General features: G+C 43.7%; 1 protein-coding gene across 7 annotated transcripts in view; it reads left to right on the top strand.

Moving 5' to 3' along the window:
- Positions 1-19,274, top strand: part of SLC12A8 (solute carrier family 12 member 8) — a 50,660-nt gene that overhangs the window by 29,246 nt on the left and 2,140 nt on the right. For all 7 annotated transcript variants that reach the window (XM_086896635.1, XM_086896636.1, XM_086896637.1 and 4 more), the window contains exons 7-13: positions 3,905-3,992; positions 5,926-6,013; positions 9,190-9,336; positions 12,179-12,851; positions 13,708-13,805; positions 15,350-15,467; positions 17,671-17,731. In XM_086896635.1, coding sequence (XP_086752761.1) covers positions 3,905-3,992; positions 5,926-6,013; positions 9,190-9,336; positions 12,179-12,851; positions 13,708-13,805; positions 15,350-15,467; positions 17,671-17,731 — 1,273 coding nt within the window. The remainder of the gene's footprint in view (positions 1-3,904; positions 3,993-5,925; positions 6,014-9,189; positions 9,337-12,178; positions 12,852-13,707; positions 13,806-15,349; positions 15,468-17,670; positions 17,732-19,274) is intronic.

Genomic DNA, 19,274 nt, shown 5'->3' with positions numbered 1-19,274 from the left:
TGTGTTGTCTTGTGATACAAGAAAGTAAGATGTCGTTTGAAGTGGCGTTAGTGGAAAATATCACTGCACAGAAACCAGTTCTGAAATAAACCATATCTGGCACTTGCAAAATGACAGCAAATAGATTTAGAAGTTTTGGGCTAAGTTATCAGATGATGTAAACTGGCACAACTCCATTGAAGTCTATGGCGAGGTGCCAGCTTACATCAGTGGAGAGGTTGGCCCTTTAAAAAAATTAGCTACAAGCCTTATCTAAGATTTTCCATTCTTCACCTCCTGGGTGAAAGACAAAAATCCACCTTTTATATTTCATAGTATGTTCACTGAAAAATGCACCGGGCGTTTGCAGGAGGGATTGTATCCGCAGCTACAGACCATGGCTGGTGGGGCTGATGGCTGTGTCTGACACACAGCGTAGGTGGTCCCCTCATGCACACATCCACTGCCTGGATGATGCCCAGGACCAGATTACACTGGGAATAGCAGCAATGTACAGACTGTCTCAGCCATAATTTCCTGGCTGGGTTGACTGTGTTTTCATGCTTCTTTGTCCAGAAGCTTTGTCACTATCTGCTGCTCTCTAAGATAATAGCCAGTGTGGAAAATCCAGCCTGCTATCTCATTGAAACAGAGAGGTGGATAATTTTCTCCATGGACAATCTGCAGATATGACTGCTTGACTTAGAAGGGATTGGCCATTTCCCTAGGGATAGGCCTGTGTCTGAAGGAAGGAACATCCCCATCTCTCTGTGTTGCTGAGTTTTAGATGCAAGTGTGGGGTTTTTCCTCTGTTGAGCAGCCAGAATCTCTGACAAGGCTTTTTGTGGCTTCTTGCAAGTCAGATCACTTCTCTGGCAGAGGATAACTGAGGCTACTATGAATGGTGGAGATAGTTTAGGCTGTTATTTTTTTTTAATTAGTCAGGTTGTCCTTTCATTGAAAAGTGTGTTGCTCAGCCAGCTGCTTGCAAAAAACCCTCTCAGAGCTGCTCTTTGGCAGCTGTCATCCTGTCTGGAAAAATCACATTTGGGTGGTGGTGGAGAGCTGTCTCTGGCATTGCCCATACATCTGTACTACCAGATTGTCCATACCTTTGCACTGGTCATGTCAGTCATCATTGCAGCACAGAGGAGATGGCTTTTGCTGGAGTGGCTGAAAATATCCGAGTTGGTTCCCTCTGTGGTGGCCTTGACCTTTGGTTCTGGAACCCATGAAACTCTGGTGACCTCCTGGGAGCCCTGACAGAAGCTAGTGGTGTGCAGTGGCCTGGGTGTGACCCCTGGTTACTGCTGGGCAGGAGGTCAATCATCAGTCTCAAGATCCTCTTTATCTGGGCTCTGGGAAGTCATCTCTGGCTGCTCCTGAGCGTGTGTGGGTCCGTGGGAGGGAGGCAATGAGGCAGCCTGGGCTGTGCAGTCATCGCTGTGTCAATGACTCACGTCTTCAACTTTTTTATGTTTGGTCCAGAAAATGCCATTTTGGTGTTTCCCCAGTGCTTTGCTGAGGCAGGACTTTGGATGAGGGAGAGGTGACTCAAGCTGGAAGATTTAAAGGTGGTGCCAGATGTTTGAGTAACCTGGCCAAGAAGCACATGAGATTAACAGCTGTCCTCCTGACAATAATTTGTTCCCTTTAGAAGAAAAATTCAGAGAATTCTGAGTTTTCTGCTTTGTCTCTGAATTGCAAAGTAGCATGTCATCAAAGAGTGCTTCATAGAGACTTTATTTAGCATATTTGTGACCATTTCCATGGACTTCTGCCTTCCTAACTTTTCTCACCTCTAGCTAAGCCTGTTGTGTAGCTGTTTGAAAGGAGCAGGGCTTGAACACTGCATGGAAGTGTTATCTAGAGAAAACCAGAGCAGCTGACAGACTTTTAGCTGTGCTGTTTAGAAGTATATCCACAAAATAGTCTTCCAGGAGAAAATTAAGAACTCGATTTGTAATGCTTTCAGTATGGTGTCAAGGATTCAAATCTGGTCTGAATTTGGAGGAAAAGCTCTTCCAGGAGCTGAGGAAAGCCAGGGTTCTGTGGGGACCAGGGAACAGCTGTCAGGGCTCTGGCTCCATGGTGGAGATGACAGGAAAAGATGGCTGGTGAGTGGACTTGATCAAGGGGGGAGAAAAGGTGATGATCAGGGAAAAAGCATTAATAATAAATAAATAAAGCCCTGAATGTGTTTGGCAGCATGAGAGTGCCTTGTTCTCATTTATGTGCTGTCCTCATGGCAGGGCAGCAAGGAGAGGATGTGTTACAATTCCCTTTGAGCAGATGTGGAGATGGTGCCATGAAGATGCACAGCAAAGCCTGGGACAGAGCAGAGCAGAGTCTGTGTTCCATGATTAGCAACACAGCCATTGCTGACAGCTCATCAAAGACCAAGGTCTGTAGGGAATAGGGAATAGGGAATCCATCTGGCTGATTTGGGTTTGTCCCCTTTACCCTGAGATTGGTCCCACGGCTCTTGTCTATCCTTCATCTTGGGAAAAAACCCTTCCAAGCAGCAATCAGTATTTGAGCTTTAGAATGCAATGGGCTGTTGCTGATTTAGAGCGGTAGTCACTCAGATTTGCAGCTGCAGAGACTGACTTTGTCATTCTTATGCCCTCTGAACACGAGGAATGGCTGCTGGGCTTGGCAGCCGTGGTGGACTGGCGTGTGGTCGGTCCCCTGCTGCCAGGGCTGCCAGATGCTGTGAGTGCCATGGTGCTGGCATCCTCCTTCCCATTGTTCTGAGGTGATCTCACCCTGGCCCCAGGGACAGTGCCATCAGCACTGCTGGCTGGCTCCTGGCCACGTGTCCTTATGAAGACATTAGTTTGACATCTAGGGGGGAGACAGTGATGGGCAGAAGTTAGCTTCCTGAAGTCTTTGGTTCTGCCTTCAAGTTGTCCAAATTCTCATCAGGATTCTAAACCACAGATTTTTATTTTTTTTAATTTTTATTTATAGCACACACCCAAAGTCTTCTAAGAAAACTTATGTGACTTATGTGGCATAATGTGACAAGGGAATCTCTGTTTTCTTGACAAGTGTGGTATGACCCCTCCTTCAACTATAGACAAAGCCCCTTAACCAATCTGTACCTTGGCTTTCTAGTCTTAATGTAGAGACTCTAATCCTCTGCTTCATCCTGTTTCCCTCTCTTGCGTCTTTAGATGGTCATTTTTTAGGCTAAGGACTGTTCCTGATTGTATAATACCCTGTACTCTGGCCTAAAATAACAGTTCAGTATTTTATTCTTAGTCCTGCCATGTGTTTTCTACGTGACACTGGGACAATCACTTGCCCTCTCAGCATTTCTGTTTTCCTATCTGTGAGGCAGAGATAATGCCTACTTCCAAAGCAGATCCCTTGGCTGGAAGGTGCCACCTACGTGCCGAGAGCACTGTTATTCCCTCTGCTAATGTGATCATCATTTAATGTGGACAGGACAGTCTGTTTCATAGCAGAGGCTGTCCCCTGTGAATGCCTGCAATGGATCTGGTCTGAGGGCTGTACCAGCTGCTGCATGGGCTGCCCTGATGAACAGTGGCATTTCTCTTTTCAACAACTGGGCGGCATTGTCTCCTGTTAGGTTTGTATAAAGATAAGATGGGTTTTGTTCACATACTGAGGGTTTCCCTTCAGCACTGTTCAAACCAGACAGAGGCTTCTTTGACATGTTAGTGGTGCCTTGCTTCTGTTAAAAACATGAACAGTTTTTTACCAAATAATTGATGTGAGCCAGTATTTGTCTGTGCGTTTTGCATTGTGGCAGTGCAGTGAGCTGATATAGTTACTGTTATAGTTACTGTTCTGAAACAATCAATGAACAATCAAATTATATTACATATTGCAACGTGTATTATATATCCTGTAACTTAGATTGACTGTGAATTGCATGTGTGTCTGCAAAATACAGGTGTGATGGCTGGGTTCAACATGAGTGGAGATCTTCAGAAGCCTTCTTCCAACATCCCTCTGGGGTCTCTGGCTGCTATTGGCACCTCGTAAGTCATTGATTAGGGAAAATTTGCTCTGGAGACTGCCCTGAGTGTGACCAATCTATTTCATATTCCCATCAGCCTTTTATTACTCAGCCATCTGGAAAATGAAAGTGTGGCTCTCATTCAAATTGTCATCCATTACCACCACGTACTCTGGGTGGGCTGGAGATGTTTGCCAGTGCTCAGTCTTTCCACTGCTGGGTGGGATCTGTGCTGGGGTGCTTGTGCTGCTGCAGCCTGGCTGTCCCAGGGTGGGATGCAGAGTTCTCCAAGGCTTGGGAGTGGGATGTTTTTGGCATTCACTGCTCTTAATGTCATAGGCAGGGGGAGGTTATTGCTTTTTTCCCCCTTTTTTCTATATAAATAGAAAAGAAGTATCAAAATTTTGTATTTTTTTGTTACTGGGAAAATGAGGCCATGAGAGGTGAGATGACCTACCCACCTGCAAGGCAGGGAAAACAGAGGCCCTGCATCACCAAGTCATGCTCTTCCTAAGGAAATGCTGCTTTCCAGGAGAACTTTCCACTGCTGCATATTAAAAAAAAAAAAAAAAAAGCCCTTGTAGGTTTTCTTGCCTACTTTTATTGCCATCTAAATTTCCTTTGAAATTATTTATTTCAATTGTGTACCAATATTCAGTCAGGAAGGAAAATTCTTCAAAATTTGGAGGGATTCCTGCTGAAATTGGTGCTTGTTTTAAGAGGGGGGATTCCACAGGACATAGAAGTATCCCATGAATCCATCTATCCAAGGCTGTGGTCATTCCCTTCTCTGCTGTCTGGGCTTTACAGACAAAATTATCCCCCAGTCTGAGTGTGGAGAGGCCAGAACACCAGAAGAGGCTCCTGGCTGAGGTTGCAGAGCAGGCTGGCTGTGCTGTTATGGGGGAACCTGTGTACCTGCAGAGCCTCAGAATCACAGAATGGTTTGGGCTGGAAGGGACCTTTAAAGGCCATCCAGTGCAATCCCCTGCAAAGTTCTTCAACTTTTGGGATTTTTAGAGAGATGGGACCCCTGGGAGATGTCTTATATCATGATTTCTTCTACAGTTTCATGAAGTAGTGAGAATGTCTTCACTATGTTTGCTAGATATTTGTGGTCACAAGACCACAGGTTACAAGGTCTTTTAAAGGTTAATTAGCTAATTAACTACTGCTACAAAAGAATGTTTTTACTTTCACACCAATTGTTAATTATTTTGTCTTATGTGTCTTTGCCACAATGAGGACTATCTCAACCTATCATATAATGGTACACAAAACTACTTGCTACACTTTAAAACTTCTTATTACCTTTATATCTATTTCTATATCTTAAGTTTAAAACCTTAAAACTTTCTACTACCTAGATTAATGTCTCTCTGTCTAAACTATGAACTCACATTCTTGCCCATTGTCTCTAAATCTGGTCTCTAAGGTCTCAGGTTGAACCTTGTATTCATTTCTGTGTCTGGGATTGCATGCACAAGATTTTGAGTATTTTCTGTGCTTGGAATTCCCACATTCAACCTGATCAGGTTGCTCAAAGGCCCATCCATCCTGACCTTGAATGTTTCTGGAGATGGGGCATCCACCAACTCTTTGGGCAGCGTATTCCCATCTTTTACCTCCCTTATTGCAGAAAATGTGTTCCTTGCATCTAGTCTGAATTGACCCTCCTTTAGCTGATACCATTACCCCCTGCACACCTGAGGAGTGCAGGGAGCTTCCCTCAGGGGTACCTGCAGTCATGCTGCAGCTGTCCCTGGCACATCACAGTGGGTAAGTAAAAAGGATTGGTGTCAAATTTATCCCTGAAGCTAAATCATTTAGGAACCATGCAGAGTGACTGCAGACCCCCACTTGTGGGCATTTGACTGTCTCCTGGCTCTCCTAGAGACCATTCACAATGGTCTTGTCTTGCTGTGAAGAAATTGGTTTATTTTTGCTGTTTGCAGGTGGTTTCTGTACATGGTCTTCGTTTTTTTGCTGGGAGCCATTTGTACCCGTCAGTCGCTCCGCTATGACTTCATGATAGCAGAGAAGGTAACTTGTGGTTTTGTATAATGGTGCTTTCAGGTTGCCATCTGCCTTACTGAGTGCTTGAGTTTTCCAAAAGCCTAAGGAATTTGGGAACACATCCCTCATTAAAATTCAGGGGGATTTCCCCATTGCAAATCCCAGTGAACAATTGATTTGAATAGCCTTGCATTCACCAGCATATCCCATAATACCAAATCTTGGCATAATCACCCAGCAATAGTTTTAAGAGCTAAAGTATGGTAATGTGGTCTGATGATAAATGCTGTATTTTATTCAATGTCTCCTTTCTCATTGGTGAAAGCTTAGACCAAATTGAAATCTCTAAAGAACCCCCCTGCTTATCTTGACTAAGTCAAGCGAAGCTCACATTTCCATATCCAGCAGGCTGTAATTGCAGGGCGAGCAATAGGATTATTAAACTCCAGACATTCCACACAGAATATTTACAGGAGGCAGGGGTTGTAGTGTAACACACAATGGACCTTACCACTGCAGGCCTCTGAAAGGAGAGCAAGAGATTTTGGTGTGTGCCATTGTCTTTCTTTGGATGGGATATAAAAGATGGGATATAATTTTCTGTTATTCAGTATTATCCAAAATCATGGGTTTGCTGTATTTGACACAGTTTTTTTGTGATTCGTTTGAAGCTGAGAAGTTTACATAGTTTGATCTGTAACATGGTTTTAGTCTAAACTATCAATTAGAAACTCTGGCTTTCTGTCTTAAGTAATTGCAGCTATAAACTTCTTCCACCCCACCCCCCAAAAATCTCAAATTATTGATGGGGCTCTGCCACTTCCTGCTGAAGTAAAAAAAAACAAAAATACCTCTGTTTTGGGAAAAAAAGTAATTAACCTGCCTTCTCTAAGGCAACCTCTTTGTATGTCAGTGACTTAATGGGCAAAAAGTGCAGTAACCAAAAGAATCAGCTTTAAATGAATCTGCTGAAGAGAGAGATTGTTAAAGCTGTGCTTTAACTTCAGAACCCTCGGGGGAAAATGAAAAATCTCCTACTAATGAATGAGAAGATATTTAATAATGTCAAATACAAAAAAAAAAAAAAACAAACAAGCAAGCAAACACCCCCCTCCAAAAAAGAAAATTCAATTTTCTTTCCCCTAATATGGAACAAACAAATGGTGCAATATTCATGTTTCTTCTCTGAATTATTAGAAGATGCTTTAGATTTTAATGACTTTAGAGAGAGGAAGTGGGGAGAGACCATTACTCCTCCAAACTCTCCCTTTCTATCACAGGTGAGTGCTTGGCTGCTTTTCTCTGTTACAATATTTGTTTGGTTTTTTAAACATAAAAATGAGATTCAGTAATTTCACTTCTAATGAGCTCCAACTGCCAATTCCTTGCAATGTATTCACACCCTCTATGTTCAAAACGCACAGCAAAACCTTTCATCAGCCTTGGTGAAAGGGACTCTTCCCCTCTAACCCTGATTTGAATGTCAAGTAGCACATTTAAATGCAAGCATTTTTGGCTGCTAAAATAATATATGATGTCTGGCACAACAGTTTGTTTCTTCTGAGTGTTTCTCAGAGCAGGGTAGGATTAGAGGAGAGGGAAGTGAGGATTCCCCACTGAGTGTCTGTCTCTTGGTCTAATGAGAGCTGGTATCTGCTCATCTTTGCCTCAGGTTCCTTCTGTCCCACAAGATACAATTCGCAAGGCCAAGTGGATTTTCATGGGGAAATGTTGTGGTAGGAAGCTTGAACAGTTCTGGATCATGACATTAATTTCACATGCCTTCCCCAACAGCAAGCTTTTTATGGCTTTTTACCCAATCTCTTTTTGCTGCCTGCAGATTTTGTAGACAATTAAAAAAAAAAAAAAAAAGAAGCCAGATGTAGCTTGAATCATCTTTATCATCTTAGCCATGTAAATTTTTGTCATTCCTCTTAATAAAGCATGTGCCACCTGACTTCAGGGGGGGCAGAAGCTGGGAAGACCTGTGTTCATTTAGACCCTCTTTTCCAAGGAAAGAGGGGAGGGAGCAAAGGACATGTGGGATGCAGGGGACCTGCATTTGGTGACATCCTCTGCCGCAGATATTTGTCTGCACCTCCAGCACTCTCTTCAAAGGAGTATGGAGATGTTGGATTTGGACCAAAATGTGGGGTTTTTCTCTCTGTCTGGGCTTTGTGCTGGAGTTATCCCCATGCCTTGCCATCCTCTGTGGCTGGCTGCTGGCTGTCAGATCTCTGTGGTCTTGCAGGACTTGGGGTTGTCTCAGGTGACCCTGGACCTTGTTTTCCTTATTTTTTCTGTCCATGCCCTTACACTGCAGTGCCAGGAGCACTCCCATTTCAAAGCTTTCTTGCACAATGTTTATATTGTGGGGTTTTGTGTATTTGGGTGGGGTTTTGTAGATACGCTGTCTGTGCTTGCAGCTCTCAGCAGTGGGGACCTGCTTAGGGGGACCCCAGTCCTCACTTCTGTGTGCCAGACCAGCAGCTGTCCTTCTTTTTCCTCCACATCTGCAGGAGATGCTCCCAGCTTGAAAGGGTGCTTCAGAAACCAGTTCTAAAACCAGCCTTGTTAGCACTATGGCTTTAAAATTTTTTTATTAATGTTTCATGTTGGCCAAAGGAAATTCTTTTCTCATTGAAGACAGGAAAATAAGGTCATTGTATTATATCCTTTGGAGCGTGTTTTTTGAGATGCCATTTACTTAAGTGGCAGTTTTGATTTGGTTTTACTGTGGGTTTTCTTTCAGGATTGGTTTTCCCCTCTCAGACACAGGGGTTTTGCTTCCTGTTTTGGATGGTGGGAAGCTTGGGCAGCTTTTCCTGTATATGATGTGTTCTGTATATAAGTGATCTCGCCTGAAATAAACTCACTTCCATTTACTTAAGGGGAATCTAATAGCTGCTGCTTTGCTGCAATTGCTCCAAGTAACAAAGAATTTCTTGGATATGAGCTTGTAAAATGGTTCTGTCGGTACAGGATGTTCAGTATTAAATTACTTTTATGGGATAATTTTCCTGTATTAATTGCTTGTACTTTATACCACAGACCAATTAAATTGCTGCTTTCCCAAGGCTTGCTCTGTTCATTTAACAACATTAGAAAATATCTGCAATCTTTTAAAACACATGTATTTAAGACTGCTTGGGTGTCTTTAAGGCATAACATAATGACCTTTGCATTCTCTCTGCTTCCTCCAGGTATCCTTGGTGGGTTTTTTGTTTTTGCTAGGGCTGTACATCTCATCCCTGGCCTCCTGCATGGGAGGACTGTATGGAGCACCCAGGATCCTGCAGTGCATCGCCCAGGAGAATGTGATCCCCACACTCGCCTTCCTTGGACATGGGGTTAGTCATCCTTTCTCCAGGATTGCTGTCCAGCCTTCACCTGAACTTAAGAAGCCAAGATTTCTGTGTGTCTGTAGAGTGAGATGGGGATGCATGAAATGTGAGGAGAGGATCTGGTATCCCATGCACAGACAGAAAAGACAGGAAATGGGTGGTTTTATTTAAAGAACCAAGCATCCAGCTGCCTGTGGTCCTTTCCCTGCCTGTCCCCTGTGTGCACTGCCTCTGTTCCAAGCCCTCCCACGGGGTTTGGCAGTGTGCAGGAGCAGCTCTGCTTCACCATCCCAACATCTGGCTCAGCCAGCTCTGCGCCCTGCCTGGGGGTCTCTATCCTGCCCCCAAGCACACACAGCCCCTCCTGGGCTGCCATCAGTCCCCTCCCTCCCCCTGACCCACTTTTTCAAGGTGTCCCCAGCAGGACAGGCACTTAGGATGGAACTTTGCCTGTGGGGATTTTTGCAAACACCTTATCTGTGCTGGTGCTGATCTCGGCCAGGAGCAGAGGAAGTACCTCCCTCTCCTCTGCCCTCCTGTCCAGGGCAGAAGCCTGAAACTTTTGTCCCAGCACTTGGTGAAATATATGGTAACTGTCTCTTTACCTTTTATCTGTTTTCTTTCTTCTTTCCTGTACATTTTCTTTGATCTGTTCCTGTCCTCTGTGGTAACTCAGAGCTGAGTACGTGGCCAGCTGTGATGCTGTGGATTCAGCCTGTGTGCAGTGGAGAAGGGGACACTTCTTTGTAAGATAAGGTGCCTTCAGGGCACTATTAAATAAAAACAAAGAATAGATTTGAAAGGTTAAGTTAGGGGTGTTCTCAGCTTTAGATATGCATTGAAACAAAGTCTTGACTGGAATATCACAAGAAGCTTTTTCCTTGCTTCGTGAATAGTCTTTATGCACTACTGATACCAGTCACCAAGGACTCTGTAGTCTTGAGCTATATATCCATACATGATTTTCCCTTTTCTGACTAGAGAGAAAATAATTCCATCACTCTCAATAATCTGCAGTACCTAACTGTTTGTACAGAGTGTCTGGAAAAATCTTATGATGTTTTGCTCCTTCAGAGTGGCTTAAAAATACAGAAAAATATTTTTCAGTGTTGATATTTATGAATGTTTAAAAATATTTAAATATTTTGCAAGCATAATAATTTTATCTCTGGGGTTTTTTTATGTTTCTCAAAGCAGTTTTCTTAAATAAAAGTTATAATAATAGCAAAAATAATACTAATAATCATAGGGAAATCAGGAACAATAATGACTGCAAAAACTTTCAGCTCCTGAAGGCAGTTTTCAGGTGATTCCAGAACAAGCTGTTCTTTACTTGGCAACCCTCATTAAATTCTCAGTGGTTTAGCAAAATTGATTCCCTCTCTTCTCTGATAGTTTTCTGTCTTTCTGTCAAATTTTCTGCTCTGAACTCCAGGCAGAGTGCCATGATGGGAAGGGCTCAAAAAGAGGTGAGAAATCAAAGGCAGATCACTTTTCCCCCTTCCTTCTCTCTGTCACCTTGAGAATTGTTTAGATTTGGTTTATGGAGAGTAAATACATTTAATTTGTCCTTACCAGTCTACTCCACATCAGTTCTTCTTTTTCCTAGTTGAAGAAGGTGGTGTGGTCACCATAACTCCAGCTGATGGGAAAGACACAAATGTTTTCTGTGGAGCTAAATCCAAGCCAGATGCATCCTGAGATCTTCCCATCTGTTCCCCATCTCAGTACATCTTTCTGATACTGAAGATGCTTTCTGAGATCTGTTCCTTTGTCCCTGAGATGTATTTTTGTTCATTCTGAAAAGATGCAATGGTCCAGGATTTATCCCCTTTTCTATTAATAAATAAGAGTGGAGGGAACAGAAATCATTTCCATTTGAGCTGTATGTTTATTAAAGAAGTAAATGCAGTTAAGTAGAGGCTTGAGATATTTTGTAAGATATCTTGAAAGATATTTTTAAGCAAGTCTTTACACAGCTTGCACAGGCTTGTCAGGTGGCAAAATAGCAAGATGGTGCCTGGTCCAAAGAAGGGTATGTTAGACCTGGGATTAAAGTTCACGAGCCCAAGGCTCAGGTATTTCCACTCCCAGTGCCCTTTGTTTTGTGCCTCTTTTCCTTCTTTCCCTGTCTTCACCCAGTCCCAAAGGACAGGAGCAGGTAATGTTTCTCCTGGCTGCCTGCCCTCGGGACACGTGCCTGGCAGTGCTGGGGCTGCCTGCCACCCCCATGCTCCTCACCTGCCCACCTGGCTGCTGCCTCCCACCTGCTGCTGGGCTGGGTTGAGGGAGGGGATCCCCACGGGCAGGGGCTCGGCAGAACATGGGCTCAGCTCGGCTGCCTGCCAGGGCAGGGCCAGAAGCTGCTGATGTGCAGCTGGCACTGCTTCATGCTCAGCTTTTCCAAGGGCAGCATGAGGGAGCCTTTTGGGTAGGCATTGATGCAGAGTCCTGTAGAATAATTAGAGATGAAGGGTTAACTCTAATTAACGTGTTTTATTGCCAGACTTCCCATAAGCCCCACAAATCTCTCTGAAGGTTTATTGCTGCTTTAATGACGTTGTTTTGCCATGGAGATATGAGTGAGAGTGGATGAATTTACCAAAGACAAAGCTTGAATAAGGCTTAGGGATGAACTGGGAGCTCAATAGCTTTTGGCTTTCAGTCTGTTCTTTAATTTATAAAGGCCTGTGAGCCTCTGTTTGCACATGCATGCATATATTTCATTACTGGGGGGTACTGCAGACAACTCAGGTAACCACATATGGCAGCTGAGCAAGTGGGGAATCCTCACAGCAAGGTTCATGATTATTATTTTAAATGTAATTTTGTTTTATTTATGAACTAGAAAGGCCCCAGCAAGACTCCAGTGGCTGCGATTTGCTTAACAAGTCTCATCACCATGGCTTTTGTCTTCATTGGGCAAGTGAATGTTCTTGCTCCCATAGTCACCATCAACTTCATGCTGACGTATATTGCTGTGGACTATTCCTATTTCTCACTGTCCTTGAGCCACGACATTCAGCAGAAACCTGAAGAGATCCAGATGGGAAATTCTAGACCTGCTCATTCTTCCCAGCCTTTAATTTTCAACAAGCCCCCCAGCCGTGCAGCAGATGGGGTAATTCAAGGCAGATCAAATGGCACCTTGCTGGAATTCAAAAAAGACATGGACCAGCTTTTTAAACCATTTCTTAGTGAGCCAAGTACTTGCAAAAGAGAAGAAGCTGAGAATTCAACCCGAAAGGTCAAACAAAAGAAGGTGAAGAAGCCAGCCAAGCAGACATTACAAGACAGCTTTCTCCTGGATCTCCATGGGGATGCTCCCCTGGCTCAGAACAGCTGGGATGAGACCACGGAGCCTCATGAGAGGCAGCAGGAGGTGGATGAGCAGGGCGGTCAGTGGGATGCAGGTCTGTGCTCCCCACCTGCTGTGGGTGCCCAGCACATACCCAGGACGCTGGAGCAGGGAGAACAGCTCTCTGGTGAAGTGATGATGTTCCCTGGCCCGAGGGGAGAAGGTAAGGGCTGCAGGAGATGGGCATCTCCATGTTCAGAGGAAATTGGTTATAACCTTGGTCCTCCCAGTGCTTTCCTGAAGGCAGGCATGAAACGAGCTTTATATGGGGCTGTCATTCATTGATTCATGGCAGTAATATCATTTATTCCAGGTGAGGGTAGAGTTCATTGCAATGCATCACAGGAGAAGTTCCAATGCAATTTCCTACAGAAGATTAATCACAGGAAAGCAGGCAGGACTAAATTTAGTGTTGGGCTGTTTACGATATACTCATAATTCTTCACAGGCATGCTGAATGCTGTACTTTAAAAAGGGTTTAGGTGTATCTTGGGATTTACTTCATCCTGGTGTGAGGTAGGATGGTTGGAGCTGTGTGTCTCTAAAGCTCAGGCTATCAGAAAGAAGTGGTCCCCACAACACAGGTGGAGTCTGTAGCTCAGCATCCATAGGTGAAGATGGGAATTTGTTCTGTGGGTGATGTGAGCATTTGATACAGCACGTGTGTGTGGAGTCTGTCCTTCCCAGTGCTGTAGTGTTTCATCAGCATTAGTCAGTTAAGCTTACTAAACCCCCCTGAGGGAGGAAAGTATTATTTTTCTTATTTCACAAATGGTGAAGCTGAGGCAGAGATAGACAGATGTGGCCTTCTAGTGGACCTGGTAGCAGAGCTGGTAACTTTTTGGTTTTTTACTTGTACTTCTTTTCAGTTTTCATTTTAGAGGTTTTGGTTTAACTCTGTCATACCCAGCCATCAGTTAGACTTTTTGCTTTGGTTCCTGGAATCTGGTAATGTAAAGTAGAGGGAAGAACCCCACATTACAGCTCCTTTCTTATTTTTTTTTTTTTTTCCCCTCTAGAATCATCTATAAAGCAACAAAATCCTGAACTGGGAATTCAGCAAATACCAGAATCCTTTTACTCCAGATTTTTCAGTCACTGGATTTCCTTTGCTGGTGTAAGTAATTTTCTTTTATTTTGAGCAGTGGTTTGGGATTGTAGAAAACAATAGGAAATTCCCCCACGTACTGCAGTGTAAATACTCCAGTACCCTAAATAATGGCTTTTGATTCTTGTATTCCAGGTCACCTGAACAAAATACTCAAGGTCCCATGCATCCAGCAGTTCAAATTCAGGGAAAGCCCAATGGCATGTTAAATTAAATAACAACAGGAAAATCCCCAAACAAACAAGCTCCATCCCAACTCAAAAGTACAAATTCAAAGTCTGGAGTCTTAGGACTTTAAAGATGCATGGCTGCATGGGGAAAAAAATCACTGTCCCTCTTTTCACTGTGTGCCAATCTGCTTTTTCTTGCTGTATAATGGAGTGAGACATCATCTTCAGAGCTGTGTTGCTTTTATTAATGGGCCAGATTCTGCAAGCTTGGGGTGGGGTTTCATTAGTTCTGACTTCCTGATACCAGCTGCCTGGCTATGAAAGTCCATCTTTTGAGGGAGGAAAGGAGAGCATTCCTACACCATGTTACTTTAAATAACTTTTGAATAGCTTCTGCCTCAAGCTGCTGAGAAGTTTAAGACACTTAAATTCATCTTGGGAAGATGGATTATTGGGCAGATGACAGAGAAAGGGTCAGATATACATAATGAATGAGCCATATGGCTTTGCTGCATGGATGAGGATTTCATAGCTGTGCTTAAAATGTAACAAACCCACTCAAATAACCTACTAAAGCTCGTTAGTTTAATACTCAGATGGAGTTTTGACACCTACTTTTCAAATTCATTGTTGCTGCTGTCAACAGCCAGCTCCTGGTGAGGGGTCCCACTGGGCTGCAGCACCAGGGGTGGGCTGGGAGTGGTGGCCCCTCTTTAGGATGACATCTTTAGGGGGTTGTTTAGGGGTGCAGATGCCATCTCTGGGGTCATATCTAACGTGGCTCCCAAGTGCATGTCCTGGCAGAGCCATCAGCTCTCTGCCTTTGCAGGGGAATTTCCTTGTGGAGATGATGGGTGTGCTCATTAAAGCAAACTTGGTTTCCTGTCATTAATCAGACTTGGGAGGAGGTTGCAACAAAGCTGGGATGGGATTGGCAGTGCAAAATAAAACCCCGAGCTAAAATCAGACGTGTTTATTCATCCTGACTACTCTCCCCTCTCTCCTCTCTTGGAGCTTCACTGGTTGTGTCAGCTGGGACCATTGTAGCTCTGTCTTTGTGTGCTGCCCCTTGCTGTTCCAAACATCCCCCATGGAGATGCTACCTCTGCCCCAGTTTGTATGCAGCTTGAGCCAAATCTCCTCCTGAGCTGCTGAGCCTCTGGATACTTCTCTTGGAGAAGCCCAGGCCTGTCTCTGGGACTCAGGGAAGCTCACTGGAGCTACTCCATGCTGCTGAAGGTGACACTGTAAACCTGTGCTGTCCCTCCCTTTAAGAGTGAGACCAAACAAGGCTCCCTGTAACGTGGAAACCTGGGCTTTGACTCTCAACATGGTCTTACCTCCCAGACTCTGGGGTAACCCCAAACCATGTCTTTCCAACAGGCAATTGTGTCCCTCATCATAATGTTTGTCATTCAGTGGATCTACACCCTTGTCAGCCTGGGAGCAGCAGTTATTCTGTATTTCTACATTGGCCAAGTGAGCCCAGGACTCCCTCTTGGTGAGTTTTTTTTTTTCCTGTATTATTAAACCTGCTTAAAAATTCATTAAGCTTTAATTTAACTTAATTAGGAATTGAGACTCTTGTGTTTAATATGCAGGTGACACAGTGAACGATGACAATTTGTTTCATTGCTAGTTTAAATACATTTTCTCTCTGAGCCTTTAATTTTCTGTTGGATTCCAACTGTAACTAGCATTGGTTTGATAGTTTGAACATGGTGCTTATTGCTTTATTATATTGTGCTTTAAATGGCAAAACCAGGTACTAAGATTTGATAGGGATGGCAGTTTGTAAATGTATCCCAGCAATGAGAAAAATCTGCCGTAAGTAAGTTTTATTAAACCTAATCAATCTAAACCCACCTGAGAGAAGTTTAAGGAAAATGAGAATTATGATGAGTGTCTCATCAAATCTCAGCATTCATAACTGTGGAACAAGAGAGCCTTTTGATTCCAGAGCTAAACACGTTGAATATGTTGGGAACATAATCTGGGAAAATACTTTTAGGCAGAGGGCATTAGAAAGATCTGTGCACATGATCGGCTTAAACAAGTTCAAAATTAAACAGTGAAGCACATTCAGAGGCAGCTCATGAGAGCCCACAGCTCCTTGGCAAGGCCACTGCAGGGGTTTGCAGTGCTCTGTGTCTCTGAAGGGACGTGATGTGGGCATCCTCAGCTGCTCATGAGTGTATCCATCCATCCATCCATCCATCCATCCATCCATCCATCCATCCATCCATCCATCCATCCATCAATCTGCAGGTGTGTGAGGTGCATAGCTGAGTGCATGCCTGGATGTGCAGTTTTTTGTCCAGGATGAGAAAAATCAAGAGCCTGAGTTCATTTACAATATATTTGCAGAAATAGCTACCTGGGTTTATTTAGGTGTAAGATTATTAGACAGTAGGTAAGTACGTGCTAGATTTCAGAAATGCCAATGATGAGAAACCAAAAATGAATCACCACCTTTCAAACATTGCTCAGTTGTTCTTTTTCTACTCCTGAGCGACTTCCTTTCTATGTATCTGTTGGGGATAGTTGAAAAGAGCTGAGAATGTGGATAGTAGTTGTTAATTTGTATGTTTTGAAATATTTATAAATTTTAACAAAGTTGTTTATGGCCCCTATATATTAAACAAAACATAAAAAATGTTTTCAGGTGTTGGAGTCTTTTTTGCCTTTGTGTACTCACTGTATTATATCTCTGTAATCTGCTTTTGAAATATTTACCGAAAATGACTTTGATAAGAATTTCTCTGTCAGTGTGCAGAGGGTTTTGGAAGCTGATCTGAGAAACAGCAGCATGATTAGACATTGTTTTCTTGGTTTCTTTTGCACATGCATTCTCATGCATACAGTAAAACAATGCATGCCATTGAAAATGTTAGAAGTGAATGCTCAAAATTCAGCCTGATTTTTAGTTTTCTGTGAGGGAATGTCATTTTGCAGTCACAAGGTGACTTTGTTCTTCAAAGGACCAGATAGCCCTTCTGTCTAGAAAGGTTGGGAGACACTGGCCTGAGAGATGCTCTGGATTAGGGGCCAGACCTTGGGAGGAGAAATGTCCCGTTGTTGACATGTGCCTTCTCTCTCTTCTTCTCCAGCAGCCCAAGCTAAATCCAGCAGGTGCTGACAGGGCTTGGTTCTCCCTGTCCCTCACCATAAACTTCTGCTGCTGCTTTTGCTTCCAGCTCTGGCACTTCCTTGCCCCTGCAAGGACCCAGTGCAGGAAACTAACTCTCCTGAGAAATCAGAAAAGAAACCAGTGCTGGTGTAATAAGCTAAGCCAGCTCTCCATGGGGTCAGACAAGAGGGAATGAAAGGTGAGACCACAGCCACCCTGGCTGAGGTTGGCTGAATGGCTCCTCCTGTCTCCCCATCCCTGTGGTGGGAGTGGTTTTTTTTGCAGTCCAGGGAGTGAAAGGTACTGTTGTGGGTGTCTGTGCTTTGCTCATGCTTTAATGGGGTTTAACAAGCTGTTTGTTCTCCATGGGAAATTTGGGTTCATATCTGGACAGTAGTTTAAAAGCCACAGCATGTAGAAAGACTGCAGGAATGTTCTCACTATCACAAAATCTTTGGGTACTGCAGGCTAATAACAAGCGTGCTGGTTTGAGATTTTATGCAAAAATTCAGTGGTGTAATGCTATTATGAGAGAATTAGCAGCATACTGACTTCTTGTGCCTTTTCTCCATAGGAGCAGCAGCAAATTTCAGTTTCTTTGGCTGGATTAAGTCGGTTTTGATCACTTCATGCAGGTTGGTACCAGTCACTTGGCAATGACCAGCACACTGCTCGTTGCTCCCGTGACCCACTAATGAGCATAGAGAAGGCTGGAAGAATTGACTTGCTTATTACCTTAAGCAGTCTTTCTGCCCCTTCTTGCATACTCAGGGTTATTCTTGCTGAATGGTAAAAAGAGCTGTTTGCTCTCATTAACCTGGCATATGGCTGGCTGTGGATGTGGGGAAGCAGGAGTCTCCTCTGCTTTGTGTGTAGGAATGTCAGCTGATAACCATATCTTGGTGCCTGCAGCTTTATCTTAAAGGTCTGTGCTCAAAATTTATGGCTCAGGTTGAACAGGGAAATCTGAAAATGAGAAATTGGAGACTCCTTCTCTTCCACCCATCATTCACCGAAAGCAAATTCTTCTGGTAGTGCTGGAACAGGCACACATGGCAGCTGTGTTCAGGTTTCACAGAGGAAATCTGGGGCAGGGAAGCTGTAATAACTTCAGGGCAAATATGATAAACAAGGTCTTTGGTAAAGGAACCATTCAGTATTGAGTTTGCATAGGACTGCAGTAGCATTGTCTGGGGTTTTGATTCCCAAAAGACCTTGAGGGATTTTTCTGGTTGGTTATTAACTAATTTTGTTGAACTTATTTGATGCTATTAATTATTAATTCCATCATGTTGGGTTTCCCATAGCAGTTTATGAGCACCCCTGCCTCTGAGCAGTGGGCTCTAAGTTTCTGAGGCTGTAGGGTTTGTTTTTTGTTGGGGTGGGTGAATGCCATAGCAAGGACTGTGCAACATGAGCTGCCATGCATTATATGTGCCAATTTGCTGTCTCCTTCAAAATAAATGAAAGTCCAGGAAATTAAGCACATTGGTCTGTCTTGCCAGTCCTGTCTCTGTCCACAGTTCCTATAACATGGCCACATGCTTTTGGTAGCAGAGGTGGTTGGGGAGAGAAGCCAGGGGTGAGGGATCTCTCTGAAGTCCCCATTATAGGTCTTAGCCATAACTGCATTTAATTTATACCATTTAACAAAAGATTCTTGTGGGATGATGATGCCTTTGCATCTTCTCAACAGGTAAAGGGTTGAACCTTGAGGAGAGGGGGGGAATCAGTCCAGGTTCTGTCACTGGTGTTTAGTGATGGTCCTCCAAGTACAGCAAACTTGAGAGTTCACTGCTCTGAGAGACCCCACTCAGAGGGAGGTGCTGGTCTCAGCCCACTGTGGGCCAGGAAAGCTCAAAGGGTCTCACTGTGGCCTGCTGCTTACAGTGTAGCAAGAGAGTTGTCTTTGGTCATAGTCATTTTCCATCTTGGCCACACTTTTTGTCAGTAACTTTCTTTGAATGTTCTATGACAAAATTGTTGTTCCACTTGGGCTGTTACTCATGCAAGAAAAATAAGTTTCCAAGGATATTAATTGAAAACCAGGAGCTGTTAGCATTAGTTCCCTGGAGCAGACAGTGTTTCTGATAAGCTCAAGAGGAGTTGAGCCTAGGTGCTGTTTCTCAAGGGCCTAACAAGCATTTCTCAGATCATAGTGCAGCCCAAGGGGCAGGG

The sequence above is a fragment of the Cyanistes caeruleus genome, chromosome 7 (assembly GCF_971803275.1).
Source record: "Cyanistes caeruleus chromosome 7, bCyaCae1.hap1.1, whole genome shotgun sequence".
NCBI classification, from domain to species: Eukaryota; Metazoa; Chordata; class Aves; order Passeriformes; family Paridae; genus Cyanistes; species Cyanistes caeruleus.
Note: the sequence above shows the minus strand (reverse complement) of the source record. Positions and strands in the feature narration are given on the sequence as shown.